The 27,492-nt window shown below is 37.7% G+C and overlaps 1 protein-coding gene across 5 annotated transcripts in view; it reads right to left on the bottom strand.

The window, feature by feature from the left end:
• The window catches only part of LOC121388437 (GATOR complex protein WDR59-like), a 126,032-nt gene that overhangs the window by 61,976 nt on the left and 36,564 nt on the right, over nucleotides 1-27,492 (bottom strand). For all 5 annotated transcript variants that reach the window (XM_041519752.1, XM_041519754.1, XM_041519756.1 and 2 more), the window contains exons 12-18: nucleotides 10,289-10,492; nucleotides 8,290-8,451; nucleotides 6,652-6,747; nucleotides 4,215-4,377; nucleotides 2,079-2,148; nucleotides 1,043-1,175; nucleotides 164-324 (exon numbers count right to left, since the gene is read on the bottom strand). In XM_041519752.1, coding sequence (XP_041375686.1) covers nucleotides 164-324; nucleotides 1,043-1,175; nucleotides 2,079-2,148; nucleotides 4,215-4,377; nucleotides 6,652-6,747; nucleotides 8,290-8,451; nucleotides 10,289-10,492 — 989 coding nt within the window. The remainder of the gene's footprint in view (nucleotides 1-163; nucleotides 325-1,042; nucleotides 1,176-2,078; nucleotides 2,149-4,214; nucleotides 4,378-6,651; nucleotides 6,748-8,289; nucleotides 8,452-10,288; nucleotides 10,493-27,492) is intronic.

Genomic DNA, 27,492 nt, shown 5'->3' with positions numbered 1-27,492 from the left:
AACTCTGTAACAGTACATAATAAAGCTACACACATATTTCAGCTCAATATCTCAAGGCCTTTATAATTCTTTCTTTCTTTCTTTGTGTGGTGTTTGGAATGGTGTGAATGCCAATCTATTGAGAGGTCAGGTTATTTTATAAAAACAAAATGGCCGTCCTTACATGTAATTTTCTGCCAGTTGTCGGTTGACTGGTAACAGACAGGACATGTCATAAATCTTCAATGGACCCGCTTTCGTCGGCTTTTTGCTCGATTTGTCAGCATCACGTAATTTAGTTTCAGAAGCTTCACGCAATTTTGTCTTACTTCTTGAACGAGGCTTCTAAAATAAACACACAAAGAGAAACAACCATTACAGACAAAGCAGAAGAGATCTTGATTAACACTTGTGGTAATAAAAAAAAACCCCGCCCAATAACATCAAATTAATTAGTGAATTTGTACCAAAATAAGCAGGATCGAACCACCTCGGTAGATCCATTCAATTCATTGGGGTTTTTCTTGTTTCAGCTAATACACCACAACTGGTCAAAGGACATGGTATTTGCTTTCCTGTCTGCGGGAAAGTGCATATAAAAGATATATTTCTGCATTAATAAAATATTGCGGGTTTCCTCTGATCAGAATTACCAAATGTTTGACATCCAATAGCCGATGATTAATTAATCAATGTGCTCTAGTGATGTCATTAAACAAAACAAACTTCAACTTTGTACCAAGAAAACTGGAATACCAAATAAAGGTAGTTTGTGAACAAAACCCCCACCAAAAACACATCCAAAGGCAATGCAAAATCAGTTTGATGGTATATTTTTTTATTCAAAAAATTTAAAATAAATGTTTGACACTCAACTTTGAAAAATTCAACTGAAAATGTGCACTGTCTGAAAGGAGAAATAGCTCAATGGCTCCACGGGTTCGATACCAGATCGACCGCATGTCAGGCAAGTGCTTTACCACTGTGCTATGTCTCCTCCCAAAAATGTACAGAAATTCTGATGTCTTACATGTGTATATTATAATAACAAATGATCCCTTACCTTTTCTTTGTAAGTGTAGAAATCACTGACTGAGAATGAGTCGGCGCTGGTTGACGGCGGACTCTGTGAGAAAAGCACCTGCGCAGACTTGATCCTGGTGCCCTCCCCGTATACGGTCAACTCTGACAATGACCTGTAAAGGGTTAAAAAAAAGAAGGAAAAAAAGAAGAAAAAATTTAATATTCACATAAAAACAAAAAAAAAACATTTTAATTAAAATTAATAAATCAATGTATTACCCATATGGTTAAAAATATCTTGGTTCAAATAAAAGTGTTAGTATCAATAGAATGTCAGTGTCTCAATAGAACGTCAGTCAAATAAAAGCAGGAAAGAAATGTTTTATTTAACAACGCACTCAACACATTTTATTTACGGTTATATGGCGTCAAACCCACTGTCACCACTTCATGGACTATTCTTTTTCAATCAACAGCAAGGGATCTTTTATATGCACCATCTCACTGACAGAATCAGTTAAACGAGTTCAGTGATATAAATTCTTATTATTAAAAATTGATTATGGGTCATAAACAGAATATTAAAACTGGCTACAGCTCATGACAACCGAAAATTACTTCACTCTGGACAGAAACATGATACGAACAGGTGCAACTATAAACCAAGTTATAGTGATCTAGGACTTTTAAATCTGTGAGAAATAAAGCTAAATGCAACACTTTAATGTCAGCTAAACAAAATGGTTGATGTAGTCGCCACAATGAGGAACATTAATTCCTGTATCTGATCTATGACTTCCAGTTTGTGAGAAATGGACTTAAAAACAAAAACTTAAAACTGGACTTAATTGTAAAAATCATTGCCTATGTCTTGCCTTTTGACCATGTTAAGGCTAAACAACTAAAAAATATGTTCGTAGATCAGGTCACAAGAGAAACCACTTTTTTGCAGTAACTCAATTTATATCCATAGAAACTAGGAACAGGTTTAAAAAAAACAAAAAAAACAAAAAAACATTTTGTATATAAAAAAATAAAAAGAAGAAGAAAAAATAAAAAAATAAATAAAAACAAACTTTGGGGTCACTTCCTCGCCACTTGCTATTTTCTTCATTTCTGCTGGACGCTGAAACACAACTAATTTGCCTGAAAATAAAAATTTAAGCCTATACTAATTTAAAATTTACAAAATATTTTTGTTGATACAGAAGTTCTTTTCACTAGTCTCGGTGGTGTAGTGGTAATGCCATCAGGCTTCAGGTTGGTAGGTACTGGGTTTGTATCCCACCTGAGGCAATGGGGGATTTTCCATGTCAGTACCAGCTCCAACCCAGAGTGAGTGCACTGTTAGGCCACATACACTGAGTTTCACCTATTTCATGGGTGCGATTATGGGGATACCCCACATGGGGGATAATTACCTGGCATGCACTGCAGGTTCTGTGTATCCCAGGCTTGGGTGATACCGAGATAGCTCAACTGACAGCAAGCGTGGAGCACGGACCTGTCAAGTACGTGAAACCCCGGACTCCCTCTAAACCGGAATCCCCTCAAAACCGGACGTTTTCCGCGGTCCCGTGATTTACACATCTTTTAACATTATATTTTACCCCTCTAAACCGGAAACCCCTCTAAACTGAACACCGGACAAACAATTCGGTCACAATGTGTCAACTTAGTGTAAATCCTACCCCTGAAAACCGGACGATCAAACCGATACCAATCAATATGGCACCCACCTGTCTGTGAACACCGATGGCTAGTGCAATATGTGCATGCTTGAGATCGCTGTTATCAGTGTAATCACCGCTCAGCAGGCAAGATTAGCAACTTGACAATAAACAATTAAAAGGACTGATCGCAAGCTTTGGTATGGAGTTAACTACTGTAAACACATTGAGTGTGTTGTAATTATGGTTAACATTAGCGGAGTTCGGGTTTGGGTTAGATGTCTTTATTAAGTTACGAGTGTGTTTTAAGGTCTTAAATGTGATCTTTCACAAACATGTCTCATGATTTGCTTCAAAGATTGACACAAATAACAGGGAATTTAATTTGCTGCCTTCCTATTGTGTGAATGTGTTGGGTTTTTTTTAAACGTTTGTTTAGCGAAATAAAGAGTCAGCAAAAGTATATGTTGGCTTTGCGTAGTCGAATAGATGTTAGTAGTGTTTTATTTTCATGTCGATTTTCAACATGACGGAACGTCCAGCTAAACGGCACCGTGTTAACCATTGTTAAACACAGATGTGAAAGACAACAGACATCGATGGATACGTTTCTCAACGTAGGCTGATTTATAAATATTAAAACTTTAAACAAATTATTTCCATTGAAACAAACTTAAAATTTAATTCATATAAAAATACGTTTAATATTCGATATTTAAAGCCGCACACCCTAGTTCCATCCAGCGAAAATAAATTATAATTTGGTTAATCTACAAACCTGTAACACACTTAGATCACGTTTTTATCAAATGGAGTGAAAAAGCAGGTTTTATATCGATAAATACCATGGGAATCCCCATGTCCCAATTGCTTGAAATAATTTTGAAAGTTAGTATTCTGATGTCACCGGTAGAAGCACAACAATGCCTACGTCACGACAAATTTCACAGACTTGGGGTGCGTTCCTTTCACCTCTCCTGGACATGTTCCAACTGTTCTGTCCTGGTTGTATCCCCTCTCCAGATATCGTAAGACTTAGCAAAATTATTGGTTTTAAGGGTTTGTAACGTTTTGTATTGAGACACTTACTTGTCTGAACTTTATTGTTACTGAAAATGTTCACGAACTGTGAAGAAAAATCTCACAAATGAACAACAACAAATCGATGTTGATAGCGCGAACCGTGCACGAGAAAACAAATCGAACCAAAATGATAATGGTCACGTGATATACCAACGTCTGTGACATTAAAAATAGATTGGACCTCGCTTGCTTAACGTTTTTTTCTTGACAACACGTTTTGTGAAAAAATGCAAAAAATGCATTTCGTGGTTTTACAAACATCAGGATTACCAAAAAGCACTTCAGGTGAATGGAAATGTGTATTCTAAATAATAAAATGTAAGTAAAGTGCAATTTTATTTGTGAAAAATGGGGTTTAATAGCGAAAAACAACGCCGTAATGGTTAACAAATAAACTTAACTAGGGTGTGTCCCTTTAATATTACATACCGACATACATGTCCCTTTAATATTACATACCGACAGAACAGAATCTAGCACCACTAGTCCGGGGAAAGGGAACACTGGAATCTTGGAAGCTGCTAATACTGTACATAGGTAGGAAGTTGGCAGATGGAATAACTGCTGGGCTCTGTTGAATGTTGAATGAGGCGACAGAATCGGGAGACTTTCTTTCCAACTTCTAAAAAGAAGAAGTCAGTTCTGTTTAGTGACATCACTAGAGGACATTGGTTAATTAACATCTGGCTACTGAATGTCAAATTTGTAATAATTCTAACATAAGTCATTAGAGGACAGAAACTTTCAAAGGATCTTAAATTATATGCACTTATCCATCACTGGCACGCACACATGCACACATGCACACACACACACACACACACACACACACACACACACACACACACACAAACACACACACACTGTCTCTCTCAACCACTCTTTCTCTTGTCTCTCAACCACTCTTTCTCTTGTCTCTCTCAACCACTCTGTCTCTGTCTCTCAACCACTCTCTCTGTCTCTCTTAACCACTCTGTCTCTCAATCACTCTCTGTCTCTCTCAACCACTCTTTCTGTCTCTCTCAACCACTCTTTCTGTCTCTCTCAACCACTCTGTCTCTCTAAACCACTCTGTCTCTCTCTCTATCCTCTCAACCACTCTGTCTCTCTCAACCTCTCTCTCTCAACCACTCTCTCTGTCTCTCTCAAGCACTCTCTCTGTCTCTCACCCTCTTTCTCTATCTCAACCCCTCTCTGCCTCCTTTTTTTTCTCCCTTACATCACTTTAACCATTCATAATTTAGTAAACACATATGAAATAAATAAGAAAAGTATGTTTATTTAATGACACCCTAGCAAACGAAATTTCATGAAACTTGTCTTAACCTCAATGAAACACAACAAACTAAAGGCTTATAACACATGTTAAGTGTCTTAAATTGGTTCTTCGGCAAATTTATAATAAAATACATACTTTAATTCTAAATGGGCAGGTGACAGCTTAAGCCTGGATTGGGCATCACTTTGATTTTTAACTTAAAAAGGTTGATTTTTAAAATGTTCCAGTAAAATATATATTTAATATCTAATTTTTCAAGGTGATTAAAATTCTGCAAACAAAGAGTGCACCGGTATGGTACATGATATGCCTGTCAGGAGTTTGATGAAAAACCATAGATATTAATGAATATGTTACTGGTATGATTCAATTCTAAATATGTGAAATGTTTGCAATGGGATGGATGAACAGTTTGTTTTGGACCAACTACTGATGACACTGTATCCATTGGAGAAGGTGCTGTCTGATTAACCTTTAAAACTGGATTAATTTTTTTTTTTTTTTTTTTTTAGATCAGTTAATGTTGATTAAAATTAATTTAGGCAAAAAATAAAAAAAGAGCATTTGTGGCCAGCTGTCCAGTATTGTTGGTAAAATTATCAAATTTATTATAAAAATAGCTGTCACAATCAGCTATCTCTTCTTGAAAATGACTGCGACGTGCCGCCATAGTTGTGAAGCGAAATTCACTTTTTCAACTCAAAATCTAAAGACCCAGAAAGCCGAGTTGTCTTCAGTTTCCTGTTAATAAATGGTTTCCGATGAGTGCCGTGTGCAAAACAGCGGGGAAATATGAATTGGGGAATACACTGTATATAGTGTACAGATATCTTGCCTGCAGTAGTCAGAAGGTTAATAAAGTTATTGTTCTTTATTAGAAAGGGAAAATTTGTTTAGTACACGACACACCACCATCCCAAGTTGTTCCTACATGTGAGGTTTGATGGTCCTGTATGTATCTGTATGCAAGATATGGTCCGGACAAGGATTTACTGTTATGTGCAGTAGACTGTGAAGAGTAGGTCACAGTGACCTAATAATAGTATGTGATACACAACCATCCCAAGTTGTTCCTACATGTCAGGTTTGATGGTCCTGTGAATGAATGAATGTTTAATGACACCCCAGCACAAAAATACACATCAGCTATTGGGTGCGATGTATGCACCTGTATGCAAGATATGTTCCAGACAAGGATTTCCTGTTATGTGCAGTAGACCATGAAAGTAGGTCACAGTGACCTAGTAATAGTATGCGATACACTGCCATCCCAAGTTGTTCCTACATGTGAGGTTTAACGGTCCTGTATGCATCTGTATGCAAGATATGTTCCAGGCAAGGATTTCCTGTTATGTGCAGTAGACCGTGAAAGTAGGTCACAGTGACCTAGTAATAGTACGCGACACACCACCATTCCATGTTGTTCCTACATGTGAGGTTTGATGGTCCTGTATGCATCTGTATGCAAGATATGGTCTGAACAAGAAAAAGCTAACAGATGGACTGACGGATACATGACACCATACCATAATACAACCCATCATAGACAGGCATATAAAAAGAAAAATCATCAAAAGGTGTTTTTTTTTTCTCACCCCCTGTACCTGCCATGCTTACCGTCATGTCATCAAGTGCAGCTATCAACTGGCGAAGACATGGCTCCAGACAATTCATCTTCCTCTGTACCTGCTTCTGTGATGTACTCGTCAACACCTGCAGATCATATCAGCCAGACATTAACAACAGAGAAACAGGAAACAAGGCAACAAAACTGGACCGTAAATATTTTTAATTTCCATGAGATTTAATTTGGCTATTTCCGTCAAACTGGAAAACTGCAACACTACTATAAATTTAGAAATCTCACGCATTCACGTTAGCCATGAGAACCAAATGTAATTATAGGATATTAAACGAGCTTCCATTTCGTATCATGTTTATGTCCCAGGTGAAATAATTTTCAATTGACACGAAATGGCAGCGAGTTTAATATCCTATTTATTACCCATAATCCATCTTAATTTATATCACTCTTCTCGTTTTGTTGAGTTCCTGTAAGGTTGTATTGCGCTAATTGATGACATCATCGTGTGACGTCAAAAAGTGTTGAGTCCCACTTGGCATTCTAGTGAGACGTATCTCTTTGATATGTACTAAGATATTTGTAACAACATAGGTAATATTATGCTATAATCTTGTTTTCATTTATTTATTAGTCACTTACAGTGTATGGGTATATAATCTTGTTTTCATTTATTTATTAGTCACTTACAGTGTATGGGTATATAATCTTGTTTTCATTTATTTATTAGTCACTTACAGTGTATGGGTATATAATCTTGTTTTCATTTATGCATGTGCGAGTCTGTGACATGTAAGTACGCAGGTACTAGCCTTTGTTTAATGTGACATGTAAGTACGCAGGTACTAGCCTTTGTTTAATGTGACATGCAAGTACGCAGGTACTAGCCTTTGTTTAATGTGACATGTAAGTACGCAGGTACTAGCCTTTGTTTAATGTGACATGCAAGTACGCAGGTACTAGCCTTTGTTTAATGTGACATGCAAGTACGCAGGTACTAGCCTTTGTTTAATGTGACATGCAAGTACGCAGGTACTAGCCTTTGTTTAATGTGACATGTAAGTACACAGGTACTAGCCTTTGTTTAATGTGACATGTAAGTACACAGGTACTAGCCTTTGTTTAATGTGACATGTAAGTCTACGTACTCAAGTACCTAACTTAACTTTTGTTTCTTGAATATACCGCTGCTTTCGCTTTTCATAATTTTAGTGACGGGGAAAATGGTACATCTTGCATTCACCGTGGATTTTGTGGTTTAAAAAAATGAGGCGCATTATATTGTGGTTCATGTTTTTCTCTTGGAATAAACGTTCAGAATGGGGTGCGCACATAATACATGGGAAAATACAGTAATTACCTTGAAATAAATACCAAATAATTACTTTTATAGGTTATGGTAATTACCTTATATAGGAAATAATTACCTTCATAATATGGGTCTTAAATTACCCTAAATAATAAATCATTTACTTGATTTATTATGGGTCATGGCAATTATTCTTGGCCCATATTTTTGTAGCTGCCTTAGTGCAAGGATATTGTAAAACCATCGTAGGCTATGATGTCACTATGGCAGGTGTTGTAGGATGTCAATAGCCTATGATGGTTTTCTGATATCGTAGCACCAAAATGGCTTAGAGAATCTGTAGCCAGACTATTAAATACTTTACCCGGATGAGTTGTTTCTGCTGGGAGGACTCCAGCGTGGTGTGTAGGAACTGGAAAGAAGGAGGCGTTCCATTGGGATAGTTGGTGGGGAATGTCAGGTTCACGCTAACCACATGGTTTCCACTGCGCGCCGTCACCTTGCACGTTCTGTTGATGGCGTCCATCTGGAATGATGAATCACACCAATCAGAACACAAATAAGCAAACAAACCATTAAACACTACTGCAGGCAACAAAATACATATAAGCAATATACAAAATCAGGGGTTCAACAAATTTCAAAAAAATTACTTGCCACCAGGCAAGTGACAATCAGATATTCACTTGCCCAATATATTTTTCCACTTGCCCATACTTCTTAAGGTAACCAATTGTGTTACTCCTATTTAATTTAATACAGTGCTTAATAGTGTAATAATCTTGAAAGAATTCTTTTATGGCTGGCATTGGTTCAAAAATGTTTAGGGATTTTGGCCCATCTGTCATTATTGTGTGTATATTATTTAACATTTTGTGCCCCAAAACACTTCTCTGGGGTGTTTTTACCCTGTTAATAGCTGAGAAAAGTCTCTCGCAAACAGCTGTGGCTGGGCTCAAAGTAAACATGAGCTCTGTTTCTTTTCAAATGTTTTTAAATAGTGCAGGCTTGGTAAACAACAGCCTCCCTGGGTGTACATCGATTGCAGCCTTGTATTTTTAACTTATTGGGCATAATTTATTTGTTAAAAACTATTAATAAAGCAGAAAAAAAATATATATTCATGTATGCTTAGAGGGCATCGCACCATCAAGATTATGACGTAGGGATAATGAAATCTACCTTGTCACGATTATGACGTAGGGTTAATGAAATATAACTTTACCTTACCCGTTCATTTTACATGAACGTAGATTTACATTTGTAAAGTACTGAAAAAAAACCCATCAAGTATGTTCTGCTACAAGGTTTATTATATCTAAACTAAAATGTCTTGCAACTTTTATAAGAATACAGTTCATAATATTTAGGCTCTGTTCAAGTGAACTCGGAAATTATAAACTTGCTTTACGCCCCCGTTCATTTGGAAAGAGCAGATTCAGGAACCACCTTAACATCTAATTTAATTTGAATATGACCATTTTAAACTGTATCCCACCTCATTTACCATGTTTGCAAGGATTAAACATTATGATTGCACACACAAGGCATGTATACTTTATTTTTATATAAGCTGTAAAGTGTATTGGAAGCTATTTCCGAGTTTGAAGATCATCGAACCGATTACTTGTATGAATTCAGTTAAACGTTCAGTGGCGGAAATTACCGATCTTAGTCGATAGTAAAAGGTGAATAACTCTAAAAGTTGTTATCGAACTTTTCAACACATTGTTTTCCATTTTGGTGTGTCAACACATTGGCAAGAGTTCCGATCGTTCCAGCATTTAGAGCTATGTAAATGCTCGCACAATCGGAACTCTTTCCAAAGGTTTTACCGAAATTTGTAACAAAATTTAAAAACGGTTTTAGGGGTTACATTAGTCACTTGTCATCGGGCATATGCAGTCAACATAATTACTTGCCAGGCATGAAAATTCCACTTGGTACGGGCGTCGGGCAATGGGATTTGTGAACCCCTGAAAATACCTGTAGATTGTATAGGTTGCCACCACTAATACTTTGTTATTTATTCAAACCACTGTTCTCACTGTACCATCTAAATAACATTCAGCTATCAAAATGTTTGTAGTGTAGTTTTCATTTAATAAACTTTTATGGAGAACAAGGTACCGTTTTTCATGGCCCCTTTTTCAATATTAGAACAAAACAACCTCTCTAAACTGGATACCTCTTAAAACCAGACTTTCTACTTGGTCTCTTGGGTGTCCGGCTTAAAGGGGTTTACCGTATATATTTCCAGGCAATATTTTGTTAGTTCATTTATTAAGTCACCAGCCAAGCAATCAATCCCCAGCATTTAAGTTTAAGTCCATAAAGTTTTGTTGTATAGAAAACGTCCTGACCTCTTCGATTGTGACGTTGTTGATGTTCTTATTGATGAGGGAGAACTCTTGCTGCAGGGTCTGTGGCTTGTGGGACGTCATGGCAACCTCGGTTTGCAGCTTCGCCTCTTCCGCTACAACGTGGCTATCGGCACTCTTACTGACAGAATCCTGGCCATCACTCGATTCAGTATTCAAGTCTCCAACCGGATTATGACCACAGAGCTTAAAATTAAATAAAACAAAATTATTTCAATTAAAATTTAAAATGCAGGAATGGAATTCTAAATGATGATTCATTACTCAAGTGTCCAACTGGATTATGAGCAAAGTTAGAACTTATAAATAAATTAAATTTCAAAAATAAATATAAAATACACCAATGCAATATTCAATGATGATTCATTTGTCAAGTGTCCACCTGGATTATGACCATAGAGATTAAAAACAAAAATAATAATAAAAGATTATTTTTTAAAAATTCAAAGAGATCAAATGGAATGTTTAATGAAAATTGTTTATTCAAGTGTTTAACCAGATTATGACCACAGAGTTTAAAAAATAAATAAAACAAAACAATTTTTAATAAAATTCTGAATGAAGGAATGGAATGTTTAATAATGACTCATTACTTAAGTCTCCCACCAGATTATGACAACAGAGCTTAAAAATCCATAACAAATAAAGGTTAATTAACATAACCCATTTCAAATGAAGGAAAATAATGTGTTGTGACTCATTATCCAAAGCTTAGTTGGTATGCCATCGCCGACAGTATTTAGGTCATAGGATAAAATCGGCTTGGCAAACCCATTAGGCTTTTTCCTTTTTCAACCAGTGTCCATCAACTGATATATCAAGGGCTATGGTGTGTGCTATCCTGTCTGTGGGAAAGTTCATATAAAATATCCCTTGCTGCTAATGGAAAACTGTAGTGGGTTTTCTCTGAAGACTATGTGTTAAAATTACTAAATGTTTTGACATGCAAAAGTCAAACATTAATCAGTCAATGTGCTTCAGTGGTATCATCAAACAAAACAAAACAAATTTTAATCTAAGTTATGTCACAGATTTGTGTGTGTTGTGCATGTAATTTCCACCCATAATTCTTTGCAGTAAGTTCAAAAAGGAAACACTGGAGGCCAAGGTGTCTAGGAGAGCGAGGCTAATTAAAAACAACTGTGGATTTTGAGAAACACGCAAGACGCGACTGTGACACTGGGTCTCCACAAAACTATGTACAGCTGTCAAGTCTTTTGTGGTACATGTATATTAGTGTTTTTCCTAGCTTGTTTAAACATGATGCTGCAACATGGCTCAACAGTCTAGCACCATCTTGCCTTAATCGGCACCATGGTGTCCTGAGATTACACAAGCCTTTTTCAATAATTCATTCTAAAATTGCCTTTATGAAACACTCAGAAAGTGTATTATTAATTAATAAAATATGCCTGTTAGATATTTTGCCATTCATTTATTAAAGCAAGCACATTAATTACATTTATTTTAATTGTTATTTGTTTGTCTTTAATGAAAATGATGAAAATGCCCCAAAAGTGTTTAATCTACCATACCTTGCCACTACACATTTGTATAATATTATTATATATGTACTTTTTGACAGGATCGGGGTGGGATCTAGCTAAATTCCTCAAGTGCCAACGGCCAAATTTGTTTGGTGCTGGGATGTCATAAAACATTCAATCTATACTATTCCATCACACTACATTATGACAGTCACTGGCAGGAAAGGCGAGCGATAACATATGCTCCCCTCCATAATTACCAGGAAAATATGTGTATTAGTTAGGAGAGTGACAGACAAATTGTCTTGCAATCAAATATTTTAATACATTTTAATGACAGCGATTTACAGCTCGCATTGATTTTGCTCATGGCGAACACTGTTACGACAATATGGCATTTGATAAAGCAGTTACGGAAACAGGAGAGAATATTAAACATTTCACTTACACAAAGATAGCAAATGTTTGTAATTAAAATACTGAATAATATATATTTTTTAAATCATTGAATATTTTTTTTAAATAAATAAATCTGTATAATTTCTATAAAAATTAAAACACCCTTAAAATAAGCAACTTACATATACATGTACATAAGACGTTCTTCAAACAACATCTGTGCCATTTTTATATATCATCTGTCGCATGTCCTAGTTTTTACGTTTAACAGTTGTTATCTGCTGTGACGCAGACACCATATATTTTCTAACTCATTCAAATGACATACAGATATTATTAAGCATTGATTTCTTTTCCTGTAGTGCCTCTTTTAAACTATTACTGGCCGGTTTACATGTATATTGCGTGTGTGCGTGCGTGTATGGTTGTGTGTAGCAGATCTCGCCATGAAAACGTGTAGCAGAATGATTCAGTGCTCCCCTAACTTAGATTATGGGGAGCCATGTAAGATCACCATACTGTTTGTTTGTTTTGTTTAACGACACCACTGGAGCACACTGCTTAATTAATCATTGGCTATTGGATGTCAACATGTGGTAATTCTGACTCGTAGTCATCAGAGGAAACCTGCTGCATTTTTTCTAATGCAGCAAGGGATCTTTTATATGCACTTTCCCACAGACAGGAAAGCACATACCACGACCTTTGTCCAATAGTGATGCACTGGTTGGAACGAGAAAAACCCCAATCAGCTGAATGGATCCACCAAGGTGGTTCGATCTCACCATAATGATACCATATAAATTCACATACTTAGATTAAATGTGAGGTGCCACACTTTTCATGTGTCCTGCCAAGATTAAATGTGAGGTGGCACACTTTTCATGTGTCCTGCCTAGATTCAATGCGAGGTGGCACACTTTTCACGTGTCCTGCCTAGATTCAATGCGAGGTGGCACACTTTTCATGTGTCCTGCCTAGATTCAATGCGAGGTGGCACACTTTTCATGTGTCCTGCCTAGATTCAATGCGAGGTGGCACACTTTTCACGTGTCCTGCCTAGATTAAATGTGAGGAGTCACACTCTTCATGTGTCCTGCCTAGATTAAATGTGAGGTGTCACACTTTTTATGTGTCCTGCCTAGATTCAATGTGAGGTGTCACACTCTTCATGTGTCCTGCCTAGATTAAACGGCCTGCCTAGATTAAACGGCCTGCCTAGATTAAACGTGAGGTGCCACACTTTTCATGTGTCCTGCCAAGATTAAATGTGAGGTGGCACACTTTTCATGTGTCCTGCCTAGATTAAACGTGAGGTGTCACACTCTTCATGTGTCCTGCCTAGATTAAACGTGAGGTGCCACACTCTTCATGTGTCCTGCCTAGATTAAATGGCCTGCCTAGATTAAACGTGAGATGCCACACTTTCCATGTGTCCTGCCAAGATTAAATGTGAGGTGCTACACTTTTCATGTGTCCTGCCAAGATTAAATGTGAGGTGGCACACTTTTCATGTGTCCTGCCTAGATTAAATGTGAGGTGCTACACTTTTCATGTGTCCTGCCAAGATTAAATGGCCTGCCTAGATTAAACGTGAGGTGCCACACTTTCCATGTGTCCTGCCAAGATTAAACGTTCGGTGCCACACTTTTCATGTGTCCTGCCAAGATTAAATGTGAGGTGGCACACTTTTCATGTGTCCTGCCTAGATTAAATGTGAGGTGCCACACTTTTCATGTGTCCTGCCTAGATTAAATGTGAGGAGTCACACTCTTCATGTGTCCTGCCTAGATTAAATGGCCTGCCTAGATTAAACGGCCTGCCTAGATTAAAACGTGAGGTGCCACACTCTTCATGTGTCCTGCCTAGATTAAATGTGAGGTGTCACACTTTTTATGTGTCCTGCCTAGATTAAATGTGAGGTGTCACACTCTTCATGTGTCCTGCCTAGATTAAACGTGAGGTGCCACACTCTTCATGTGTCCTGCCTAGATTAAATGGCCTGCCTAGATTAAACGTGAGGTGCCACACTTTCCATGTGTCCTGCCAAGATTAAATGTGAGGTGCTACACTCTTCATGTGTCCTGCCTAGATTAAACATGAGGTGGCACACTCTTCATGTGTCCTGCCTAGATTAAACGTGAGGTGTCACACTCTTCATGTGTCCTGCCTAGATTAAACATGAGGTGTCACACTGCTTAGATTAAATGTGAGGTGTCACACTTTTTATGTGTCCTGCCTAGATTAAATGTGAGGTGTCACACTCTTCATGTGTCCTGCCTAGATTAAACGTGAGGTGCCACACTCTTCATGTGTCCTGCCTAGATTAAATGGCCTGCCTAGATTAAACGTGAGGTGCCACACTTTCCATGTGTCCTGCCAAGATTAAATGTGAGGTGCTACACTCTTCATGTGTCCTGCCTAGATTAAACATGAGGTGGCACACTCTTCATGTGTCCTGCCTAGATTAAACGTGAGGTGTCACACTCTTCATGTGTCCTGCCTAGATTAAACATGAGGTGTCACACTGCTTAGATTAAATGTGAGGTGCCACACTCTTCATGTGTTCTGCCTAGATTAAACATGAGGTGTCACACTGCCTAGATTAAACGTGAGGTGGCACACTCTTCATGTGTTCTGCCTAGATTAAACGTGAGGTGTCACACTCTTCATGTCTCCTGCCTAGATTAAACGTGAGGTGTCACACTGCCTAGATTAAACGTGATGTGTCACACTTTCCATGTGTCCTGCCTAGATTAAACATGAGGTGTCACACTTTTCATGTGTCCTGCCTAGATTAAACGTGAGGTGTCACACTTTTCATGTGTCCTGCCTAGATTAAACGTGAGGTGTCACACTTTTCATATGTCCTGCCTAGATTAAACGTGAGGTGTCACACTTTTCATGTGTCCTGCCTAGATTAAACGTGAGGTGTCACACTTTCTATGTGTCCTGTCCAGATTAAACGTGAGGTGTCACACTTTTCATGTGTCCTGCCTAGATTAAACGTGAGGTGCCACACTTTTCATGTGTCCTGCCTAGATTAAATGTGAGGTACCACACTGTTCATGTGTCCTGCCTAGTTTGTTGAAGCAACTCATATCAATTTTATTATATAATGTTAACATTATCGGCAATGGAAACTGATTTTGTTCAATATAACCTACAGATAGGCAATGCAGGTACATGTAATTAAGACCGCAAACTGTTCATTTTTCCCAACACCTTCAAGTACGACATCTGTGGCTGAGGAAATTTATGAACACTTCAGTATGATCATAAAATCAATACAAACATTTATGTTACTCCACTTCGCAAGTTAGCAAAAAATCAAACACACAAACCAAACAAAAACAGTCTCATAATTTATTTTTTAAAAAAGGAATTAAAGCAAGCCAAGCAAGTGATCATACAAGGTGATTGTACACTGTAAGTGACAAATTAAAGAAAAAGTTATTTTTGTTTAAAGACACTACTAGAGTACATTGATTAATTAATCATTGGCTATTAGATAGTCATCAGAGGAAACCCGCTACATTGTTCCATTAGTAACAAGGGAACTTTTATATGCACTTTTCCACAGACAGGAAAGCACATACCATGGCCTTTGTCCAGTTGTGGTGCACGGGTTGGAACGGGAAACACTCAATCAGTTGAATGGATCCAGCAAGGTGGTTCGATCCTCTGATGCAAGCACCCCAGGCAGGAAAGCAGTCAACCGACTGAGCTAAATCCCAAGCCCATAATTGATTAAAGTGAGATGGTCAGTCTTTACTGTGTAGTGCTCAAGCCACTGGATGTAATGCTGGTAGATACAGAGTTCAAATCCTGGTACTGGTCCCCACCAAGAGTGAGTTTCAAACAAATTAGACTCAACCAGGACATATTAAAGTTTGTTTTGTTAATGACAGAATAGCATACCACGGCCCCTAATATACACGCTATCATGTTTTATATGCACCATCCCACAAACAGAATAGCATACCACGGCCCCTAATATACACGCTATCATGTTTTATATGCACCATCCCACAAACAGAATAGCATACCACGGCCCCTAATATACACGCTATCATGTTTTATATGCACCATCCCACAAACAGAATAGCATACCACGGCCCCTAATATACACGCTATCATGTTTTATATGCACCATCCCACAAACAGAATAGCATACCACGGCCCCTAATATACACGCTATCATGTTTTATATGCACCATCCCACAAACAGAATAGCATACCACGGCCCCTAATATACACGCTATCATGTTTTATATGCACCATCCCACAAACAGAATAGCATACCACGGCCCCTAATATACACGCTATCATGTTTTATATGCACCATCCCACAAACAGAATAGCATACCACGGCCCCTAATATACACGCTATCATGTTTTATATGCACCATCCCACAAACAGAATAGCATACCACGGCCCCTAATATACACGCTATCATGTTTTATATGCACCATCCCACAAACAGAATAGCATACCACGGCCCCTAATATACACGCTATCATGTTTATATGCACCATCCCACAAACAGAATAGCATACCAAGGCCCCTAATATACACGCTATCATGTTTTATATGCACCATCCCACAAACAGAATAGCATACCAAGGCCCCTAATATACACGCTATCATGTTTTATATGCACCATCCCACAAACAGAATAGCATACCAAGGCCCCTAATATACACGGCCCCTAATATACACGCTATCATGTTTTATATGCACTATCCCACAAACAGAATAGCATACCACAGCCCCTAAGATACACACTATCATGTTTTATATGCACTATCCCACAAACAGAATAGCAAACCATGGCCCCTAATATACACGCTATCATGTTTTATATGCACCATCCCACAAACAGAATAGCATACCACGGCCCCTAATATACATGCTATCATGCACTGATTGAGACAGGATAAAGCTGAAATGAAAATTTAAAAAGGTAACCAGCCACACATATACAAATGTAGTGATGGAAAGCTTTTGTAAGTAAAGCAAACAAACTTCATGTCACTTTAGCCCTTTTAATTCTCGGGTCCCCAAATCAGAAACAAGAAAACCTTTCCAAAATTAAGTAATGAACTAAATATATATATAATTTAATCAATGGCTAACCTGTGTGAAGCACACAGTAAAGTTGTTGACACCATTGAGGCTACTCCAGATTGGCAATGACTTGATGGCTTTTTATCCTGCAACCTCCGTTTCTACTGACAGAATATGATGATGGATTAAGCAAAGTTATAAGACTTTTAACATCATTCATGTGATGCCACATGCATATATAGCTACATTACAAAACTGCTCATTTGACCTCTAGGTCATCATACAATGTGACTAAAATAACAGAACTTATAGCTTTTTCCCTTAATTTTGATGGTCTGTAGTATAAAGATAATAACTAGTTAATGACATGAGATATCTGCTTTATCCTGTTCAGGCCGATTGAAAAATTCTGCTCGGCATGGCCTCACAAAATTTCCCATTCTTACCTTCACAGGATAAAGCAGATAAATGACGTCATTAACTAGTTATCTATTTACAGGCACTTTTTCACAAAAACACCACCACTTGCAACAGGATAAAGCAGATAAATGACGTCATTAACTAGTTATTATCTATTTACAGGCACTTTTTCACAAAAACACCACCACTTGCAACAGGATAAAGCAGATAAATGATGTCATTAACTAGTTATTATCTATTTACAGGCACTTTTTCACAAAAACACCACCACTTGCAACAGGATAAAGCAGATAAATGACGTCATTAACTAGTTATTATTTATTTACAGGCACTTTTTCACAAAAACAACACCACTTGCAACAGGATAAAGCAGATAAATGACGTCATTAACTAGTTATTATCTATTTACAGGCACTTTTTCACTAAAACACCACCACTTGCAACAGGATAAAGCAGATAAATGACGTCATTAACTAGTTATTATCTATTTACAGGCACTTTTTCACAAAAACAACACCACTTGCAACAGGATAAAGCAGATAAATGACGTCATTAACTAGTTATTATCTATTTACAGGCACTTTTTCACAAAAACACCACCACTTGCAACAGGATAAAGCAGATAAATGACGTCATTAACTAGTTATTATCTATTTACAGGCACTTTTTTACAAAAACACCACCACTTGCAACAGGATAAAGCAGATAAATGACGTCATTAACTAGTTATTATCTATTTACAGGCACTTTTTCACTAAAACACCACCACTTGCAACAGGATAAAGCAGATAAATGACGTCATTAACTAGTTATTATCTATTTACAGGCACTTTTTCACAAAAACAACACCACTTGCAACAGGATAAAGCAGATAAATGACGTCATTAACTAGTTATTATTTATTTACAGGCACTTTTTCACAAAAACAACACCACTTGCAACAGGATAAAGCAGATAAATGATGTCATTAACTAGTTATCTATTTACAGGCACTTTTTTACAAAAACACCACCACTTGCAACAGGATAAAGCAGATAAATGACGTCATTAACTAGTTATTATTTATTTACAGGCACTTTTTCACAAAAACACCACCACTTGCAACAGGATAAAGCAGATAAATGACGTCATTAACTAGTTATTATCTATTTACAGGCACTTTTTCACAAAAACACCACCACTTGCAACAGGATAAAGCAGATAAATGACGTCATTAACTAGTTATTATCTATTTACAGGCACTTTTTCACAAAAACACCACCACTTGCAACAGGATAAAGCAGATAAATGATGTCATTAACTAGTTATTATCTATTTACAGGCACTTTTTCACAAAAACACCACCACTTGCAACAGGATAAAGCAGATAAATGACGTCATTAACTAGTTATTATTTATTTACAGGCACTTTTTCACAAAAACAACACCACTTGCAACAGGATAAAGCAGATAAATGACATCATTAACTAGTTATTATCTATTTACAGGCACTTTTTCACTAAAACACCACCACTTGCAACAGGATAAAGCAGATAAATGACGTCATTAACTAGTTATTATCTATTTACAGGCACTTTTTCACAAAAACAACACCACTTGCAACAGGATAAAGCAGATAAATGACGTCATTAACTAGTTATTATCTATTTACAGGCACTTTTTCACAAAAACACCACCACTTGCAACAGGATAAAGCAGATAAATGACGTCATTAACTAGTTATTATCTATTTACAGGCACTTTTTTACAAAAACACCACCACTTGCAACAGGATAAAGCAGATAAATGACGTCATTAACTAGTTATTATCTATTTACAGGCACTTTTTCACTAAAACACCACCACTTGCAACAGGATAAAGCAGATAAATGACGTCATTAACTAGTTATTATCTATTTACAGGCACTTTTTCACTAAAACACCACCACTTGCAACAGGATAAAGCAGATAAATGACGTCATTAACTAGTTATTATCTATTTACAGGCACTTTTTCACAAAAACAACACCACTTGCAACAGGATAAAGCAGATAAATGACGTCATTAACTAGTTATTATTTATTTACAGGCACTTTTTCACAAAAACAACACCACTTGCAACAGGATAAAGCAGATAAATGATGTCATTAACTAGTTATCTATTTACAGGCACTTTTTTACAAAAACACCACCACTTGCAACAGGATAAAGCAGATAAATGACGTCATTAACTAGTTATTATTTATTTACAGGCACTTTTTCACAAAAACACCACCACTTGCAACAGGATAAAGCAGATAAATGACGTCATTAACTAGTTATTATCTATTTACAGGCACTTTTTCACAAAAACACCACCACTTGCAACAGGATAAAGCAGATAAATGACGTCATTAACTAGTTATTATCTATTTACAGGCACTTTTTCACAAAAACACCACCACTTGCAACAGGATAAAGCAGATAAATGATGTCATTAACTAGTTATTATCTATTTACAGGCACTTTTTCACAAAAACACCACCACTTGCAACAGGATAAAGCAGATAAATGACGTCATTAACTAGTTATTATTTATTTACAGGCACTTTTTCACAAAAACAACACCACTTGCAACAGGATAAAGCAGATAAATGACATCATTAACTAGTTATTATCTATTTACAGGCACTTTTTCACAAAAACACCACCACTTGCAACAGGATAAAGCAGATAAATGACGTCATTAACTAGTTATTATCTATTTACAGGCACTTTTTCACAAAAACAACACCACTTGCAACAGGATAAAGCAGATAAATGACGTCATTAACTAGTTATTATCTATTTACAGGCACTTTTTTACAAAAACACCACCACTTGCAACAGGATAAAGCAGATAAATGACGTCATTAACTAGTTATTATCTATTTACAGGCACTTTTTCACTAAAACACCACCACTTGCAACAGGATAAAGCAGATAAATGACGTCATTAACTAGTTATTATCTATTTACAGGCACTTTTTCACAAAAACAACACCACTTGCAACAGGATAAAGCAGATAAATGACGTCATTAACTAGTTATTATTTATTTACAGGCACTTTTTCACAAAAACAACACCACTTGCAACAGGATAAAGCAGATAAATGATGTCATTAACTAGTTATCTATTTACAGGCACTTTTTTACAAAAACACCACCACTTGCAACAGGATAAAGCAGATAAATGACGTCATTAACTAGTTATTATTTATTTACAGGCACTTTTTTACAAAAACAATACCACTTGCAACAGGATAAAGCAGATAAATGACGTCATTAACTAGTTATTATTTATTTACAGGCACTTTTTTTACAAAAACAACACCACTTGCAACAGGATAAAGCAGATAAATGACGTCATTAACTAGTTATCTATTTACAGGCACTTTTTTCAAAGAAAGACCACTACTTGCAACAGCTTCCGGGGTATACATGTACCAACTGTGTAATGCTAGCTGGAATGGGAAATAATTACAGTAAAAATTTGTTTTGTTTAACAACACCACTAGAGCACATTGATTAATTAATCATCAGCTAGTGGATGTAAAACATTTAGTAATTCTGGATTAGTCTTAAGAGAGGAAACCCGCTACATTTTTCCATTAGTAACATGGGATCTTTTATATGCACCATCCCAAAGACAGGACATCATATACCATGATCTTTGATATACCAGTCATGAGAGATTGGTTGGGATAGGAAAAACCTCAATCAGAGAATAGGACCACAGAGGGGATTTGATCCTTCGAACCAAGCATCTCAGGCAAACACTTTTTTGACAGAGACAGACCCCTCCCACTTGGGGAGGAAAATGTATGTTCCCCCCATTTCTATATATAAATAATTATGAAAATATTGCTCATCCACCCCACACCCCAAGTAGAAAATATGCCCTCACCCTATCTTCAGATAGCGTTCCTATGAGACTGATAAATATATTTTAAAAATCTCTGCATCAAACCTGTAGTCTGCAAAATCCCTGCATAAGCTCCAGGCACGGTTTATTAATCACTGGGACACCTGTTGCACCAAACACTTCAACCAACTACATACGTTATGCAGTCCAGTAAAACACAAAAGTTAAAACTTCAGCCTTATTCCTAAAAGATCTAGCAACTTTACTTGAGAATGGCAATATAAACAACAAAAGTGCCACACTACATGCATACACCTTTATACAGCAATGATTCAGTTCATTATGCGAGCTGGTAGATTTACTCTTAAAAAACACTTGGAAAGTTGACAGAAAAAAAGAAGAAAAAAAAGCACCAAGTGTCCCAGTACACAAGTACTAGGACATAAAAACACTATTGTGTTCATTATTCCATAAATTTTTATTATATTTTCCAAACCAGCCGTAAAAGCAGACATTTAGGTCAGAAGAAGGTACAAGAAACTAGTTTAACTGCAAACATACAGCCTCAAACATTGGTGAAAGCAACAGTGACAGGATAACGGGATAACAAACTCAATGAAGAAGAAGATACCACTTTGCGAAAAATCAACAACATAAATTGATTCTATTGGTTTGATGCCCAAGCCCTGGACAAAATGTGTTTTAATGATGGCTACAACACATGATATCCTCGCACACTGTGGATGATGTAGCCCAGTGGTAAAGCAGTCGTTTTGATGCACGGTCGGTGTGGGATCGATCCCTGTAGGTGGACCCACTGGTCTATTTCTTGTTCCAGCCAGTGCACCACTACTGGTATATCAAAGGCTGTGGTCTGTCTATGGGAAAGTGCATATAAAAGATCCCTTGCTTAATTAGGAAAGATGTAGTGGGTTTCCTCTAATGATTACGAGTCAGAATTACCAAATGTTTGACATCCAATAGCTGACGATTAATAAATCAATGTGCTCTAGTGGTGCCGTTAAACAAAACAATATTTAGTTTTTCCCTTGCATGCTGAACACATTCAGCCAGGTGTTAAGAATCCCTGCTGATTTTCAGCCCCAGTAAAGTCAGTGAACCGTGGTTTGTTTACATCGTGTTGATGTCAATAAAACGGTCACTGATCCTAAAACTGCAGTCGAGCTATGTGCACTCTTTGGTCACACATGGACGAGCACAAAATTATGCATTATTCTATAAGCTTATACTTTTATTTTATGGCTTATTTCAAATGAATGTTCAAGCATGCTGTCCTGGGAACAAATTAACATCACTATCTGGGCTGTCTCTCTAGGACAGTGGGTTAACAGTTAGTTGTCAGTGGTTATAGTAAGAAAGACATCGGTGTAGTGACCTTGAGACACATTCAGGGTGTTTACCCATAGAAGAAAGGATTTTTTTATTTATTTCACGATGCGAATGTAAATGTACATGTATGTACGATTAACAACACCTCAGCACAGAAATAGAGATCGGCTATTGAGTGGCAAATAAAGGGCATTAAACAACATTTTTATGGTTATATGTCATTGAACTAAACTATTCTTTTTTATTAGCAGCAAGCTGACTTTTATATGCACCATCCCACATACAGGGCAGTACATACCACAGCCTTTATTGCACCAGATGTGGAGCAGTGGCTAGAAGGAGAAATATAAAGGTCCCACTAATGGGGATCGATCCTAGATCAATCATGCATCAGGTAAGCACTCTACCACTGGACTACATTGCATTCCATGAACTTCGCAGTCAGCTGCAGGTCATCTCGTACACCCTGGTGGGTGGGAGGTAGTCCAGTGGAAACAAGCTGCCCTGATGCATGGTCGGTCTGGGATCAATCCCTGTCAGTGGGCCCATTTGGATATTTCTTGTTCCAGCCAGTGCACCACAACTGGTGTAACAAGTCTGTTGGATGATGCATATAAAGATCACTTGATGCCAGTTAATTCTCTATGTAGTCCTTAACCGGATGTATGACACCATATAACTGTACTTAAAATGTTTTGAGTGCATTTTGAGAATACTACTAAAGCAATATACATGTAAGTCCTCTAACTGATCCAACAATTTCCTTACCCAACAATTTTTTGAATCTCCTAAATTCAAGGGCCAAACATCTGTGAAAAGTGGGTAAATCATCATGAAAGTTAAACTTGATCAGCAACAGTACATGATAAAGCTGTATACAAAATTTCAACTCAATATTTTCAGGTATTGCAAAACATCTCCTAATTTCAAGGACCATAACTCTGTCGTTTGACATCTAAGAAAGGTTAGTCAACTCATAATGAGTGATATACAAAAGACAGGCAGACAAAAGGATGGAGATGAAACCTGTAGTCCCCTCCGGTTGGACCAGTAGGGGACTAATAAAGTATTTCTTTCTTACAGCCCAGGCAGGCAGGCAGGCAGGCAGGCAGACAGACAGACAGACAGACAGACAGACAGACAGACAGACAGACAGACAGACAGACAGACAGATAGACAGACAGAAGGATGGAGATGAAACCTGTAGTCCCCTCCAGTTGGACCAGTAGGGGACTAATAAAGTATTTCTTTCTTACAGCCCAAAGTTTTTCTCCAGATCATTCTGGGTTGTGGCCAGATATTTTGTCTGATACTTTCGTATGTTCCAGACATCTTTGCAGTATATGCTTTTCCAAGACAGGGAAAACCCATTACATGAACATGTACAATGTATCAGTGACTTAATCGTACAGCAGATGTCCTAATTACTCCACCGACACTGGCATCTTTACTTTATGTTCAACATTAAAATGACAGTGTTGATTACATAACATGATCATATTACAATTAAGCACACTATATTATGATACATAGGAAACAGCAATAAAATAAAAAATTAACCCTCCCCACCCCCCAAAACCAACAACAAACCCTGCCCCAAAACCCCCAAGAAAACAAAAACTGGATTTGAACTAAACAAAACATATCAAATAACTGCCTTTCAAACATTATAATGAAACCGTTGTATGCAATGTAACATTATCTCAAGTCAAACTTTCTTACACTAGTAACAAACCGGTCACGGTGACAAACACAGAAATTAACCAAAATGACCAAACAAATATTTGTTACATGTAACTACGGTTTACTTGGCCACTATTTTCACAGATTAAATATTTTTTAACAGGCATTCTGGGAGTACTGCTAAAGCAATACATGTCCCCTACCGGACCCAACAAAGTTTCATATAATTGTAACTTCAAGAGCTACAACTGTGAAAAATGGGCAAATTGTCATGAAAATTCAATGTAATCTGTTACAGTACATGACAAAGGATTAGACAAAATTTCATGTCAATATCTTCTGGCATTATAAAAACAGTATGGAAAACAAATTTTCATATCTCCTAAGTTCAACTCAAAAATGGGTACATTGCCATGAAAGTCAAACTTGATCTGTAACAGAACACGATAAAGCTGTTGAGCAATCTTGACGCATTGGGAAAAAAGTCCAGAAAACAAATTTACCTATTTCCTATGTTCAGGGACCATAACTCTGTGGAAAATAGGTAAATCGCCATGAAAGTCAAACTTGATCTGTACATGACACAGTACATGATAAAGCTATACACAAAATGTCAGCTCAGTATCTTGAGGTGTTGTGAAAAAAAAGGTCTGGAAAATAAATGTTCTTATTTACTAGCTAGCTGCTATGTTCACGGGCAAAACTCTATCTGGGACAGACAGGATAGAAATGAAACGTATAGTGCCCTCTGGTTAGACTGGTAAGGGATTAGAAAACAGACAGGACAGGACAGGACAGGATAGGACAGAAATGAAACGTATAGTGCCCTCTGGTTAGACTGGTAAGGGATTAGAAAACAGACAGGACAGGACAGGACAGGATAGGACAGAAATGAAATGTATAGTCCCCTCTGGTTAGACTGGTAAGGGATTAGAAAACAGACAGGACAGACAGGATAGGACAGAAATGAAACGTATAGTGCCCTCTGGTTAGACTGGTAAGGGATTAGAAAACAGACAGGACAGGGACAGGGAGAGGACAGGGACAGGGACAGGGACAGGACAGGGCAGAAATGAAATGTATAGTCCCCTCTAGTTAGACTGGTAAGGGATTAGAAAACAGACAGGACAGGGACAGGGAGAGGACAGGGACAGGACAGGACAGGACAGGACAGGACAGGACAGAAATGAAACGTATAGTGCCCTCTGGTTAGACTGGTAAGGGATTAGAAAACAGACAGGACAGGGACAGGGAGAGGACAGGGACAGGGAGAGGACAGGAGAGGACAGGGACAGGGAGAGGACAGGACAGGACAGGACAGGACAGGACAGAAATGAAATGTATAGTGCCCTCTGGTTAGACTGGTAAGGGATTAGAAAACAGACAGGACAGGACAGGATAGGACAGAAATGAAACGTATAGTGCCCTCTGGTTAGACTGTTAAGGGATTAGAAAACAGACAGGACAGGATAGGACAGAAATGAAACGTATAGTGCCCTCTGGTTAGACTGGTAAGGGATTAGAAAACAGACAGGACAGGACAGGATAGGACAGAAATGAAACGTATAGTGCCCTCTGGTTAGACTGTTAAGGGATTAGAAAACAGACAGGACAGGACAGGACAGGACAGGACAGGACAGAAATGAAATGTATAGTGCCCTCTGGTTAGACTGGTAAGGGATTAGAAAACAGACAGGACAGGACAGGATAGGACAGGGACAGGACAGGACAGGACAGGACAGGACAGGATAGAAATGAAACGTATAGTCCCCTCTGGTTAGACTGGTAAGGGATTAGAAAACAGACAGGACAGGGACAGGGAGAGGACAGGGATAGGGACAGGACAGGACAGGACAGAAATGAAAGGTATAGTGCCTTCTGGTTAGACTGGTAAGGGATTAGAAAACAGACAGGACAGGGACAGGGAGAGGACAGGACAGAAATGAAATGTATAGTCCCCTCTGATTAGACTGGTAAGGAATTAGAAAACAGACAGGACAGGGACAGGGAGAGGACAGGGACAGGACAGGACAGGACAGGACAGGACAGAAATGATATGTATAGTCCCCTCTGGTTAGACTGGTAAGGGATTAGAAAACAGACAGGACAGGACAGGACAGGGACAGGACAGGACAGGACAGGGACAGGACAGGGACAGGACAGGACAGGACAGGACAGGACAGAAATGAAACGTATAGTCCCCTCAGGTTAACCAGTAAGGGACTAAAAAAGGCACAACAAAAGATGACCCCAAGCAATCTGAACCCCTCCCCCTCATAAATATTGGACTGAAAAACATCAACATTTATTGACGTCCCTAAATGCTACATGTAGAAGTGGTGTGTCTGGATATACATGTTCTACCCAGATTGATGACAAATATTTCCAAAACAACACTAATGTATGCATGAAGCAGTAAACAGTGTCAGAAAAAACTATTTAGTAATCAGCATTTTCTAACTGTTATAAAAATAACCACAGGTTAAATATTTCCATATAGAGTGAAACACCTCTAAACTGGATCCTCTGTAAACCAGAATGCTCTTAAAAACCAAACCTTTTCAGTGCCTTTTTAAATATAGACCATAACATCGCTAAGACGGAAAGTCCTTAAAGCCAACCTTTTTACTTGGTCATGTGGGTGTCCGGTTTACAGGGGTTTCACTCTATTATTAAGTCAGGCTGACTTTCTTAATGGTATGCAAGCCTACAGTAAAGGACATGGAGGTATGATAAACATCTTATTTGTTGAGGTTCACCACTATCTGTGTTAATTTAAAACAACAATTCCACAAAATCAAAACATCCTGCCTACCACAAACTGATGTGTGTGTGTGTGTAAAAACAATAGTCTGTGATGTAACCTTTGTCTGACACCTGCACCTACATGTAATAGCCAATCTCTATTTATTTT

The sequence above is a fragment of the Gigantopelta aegis genome, chromosome 14 (assembly GCF_016097555.1).
Source record: "Gigantopelta aegis isolate Gae_Host chromosome 14, Gae_host_genome, whole genome shotgun sequence".
Lineage (NCBI taxonomy): Eukaryota > Metazoa > Mollusca > Gastropoda > Neomphalida > Peltospiridae > Gigantopelta > Gigantopelta aegis.
This window is presented reverse-complemented; position numbering and strand designations above follow the sequence as displayed.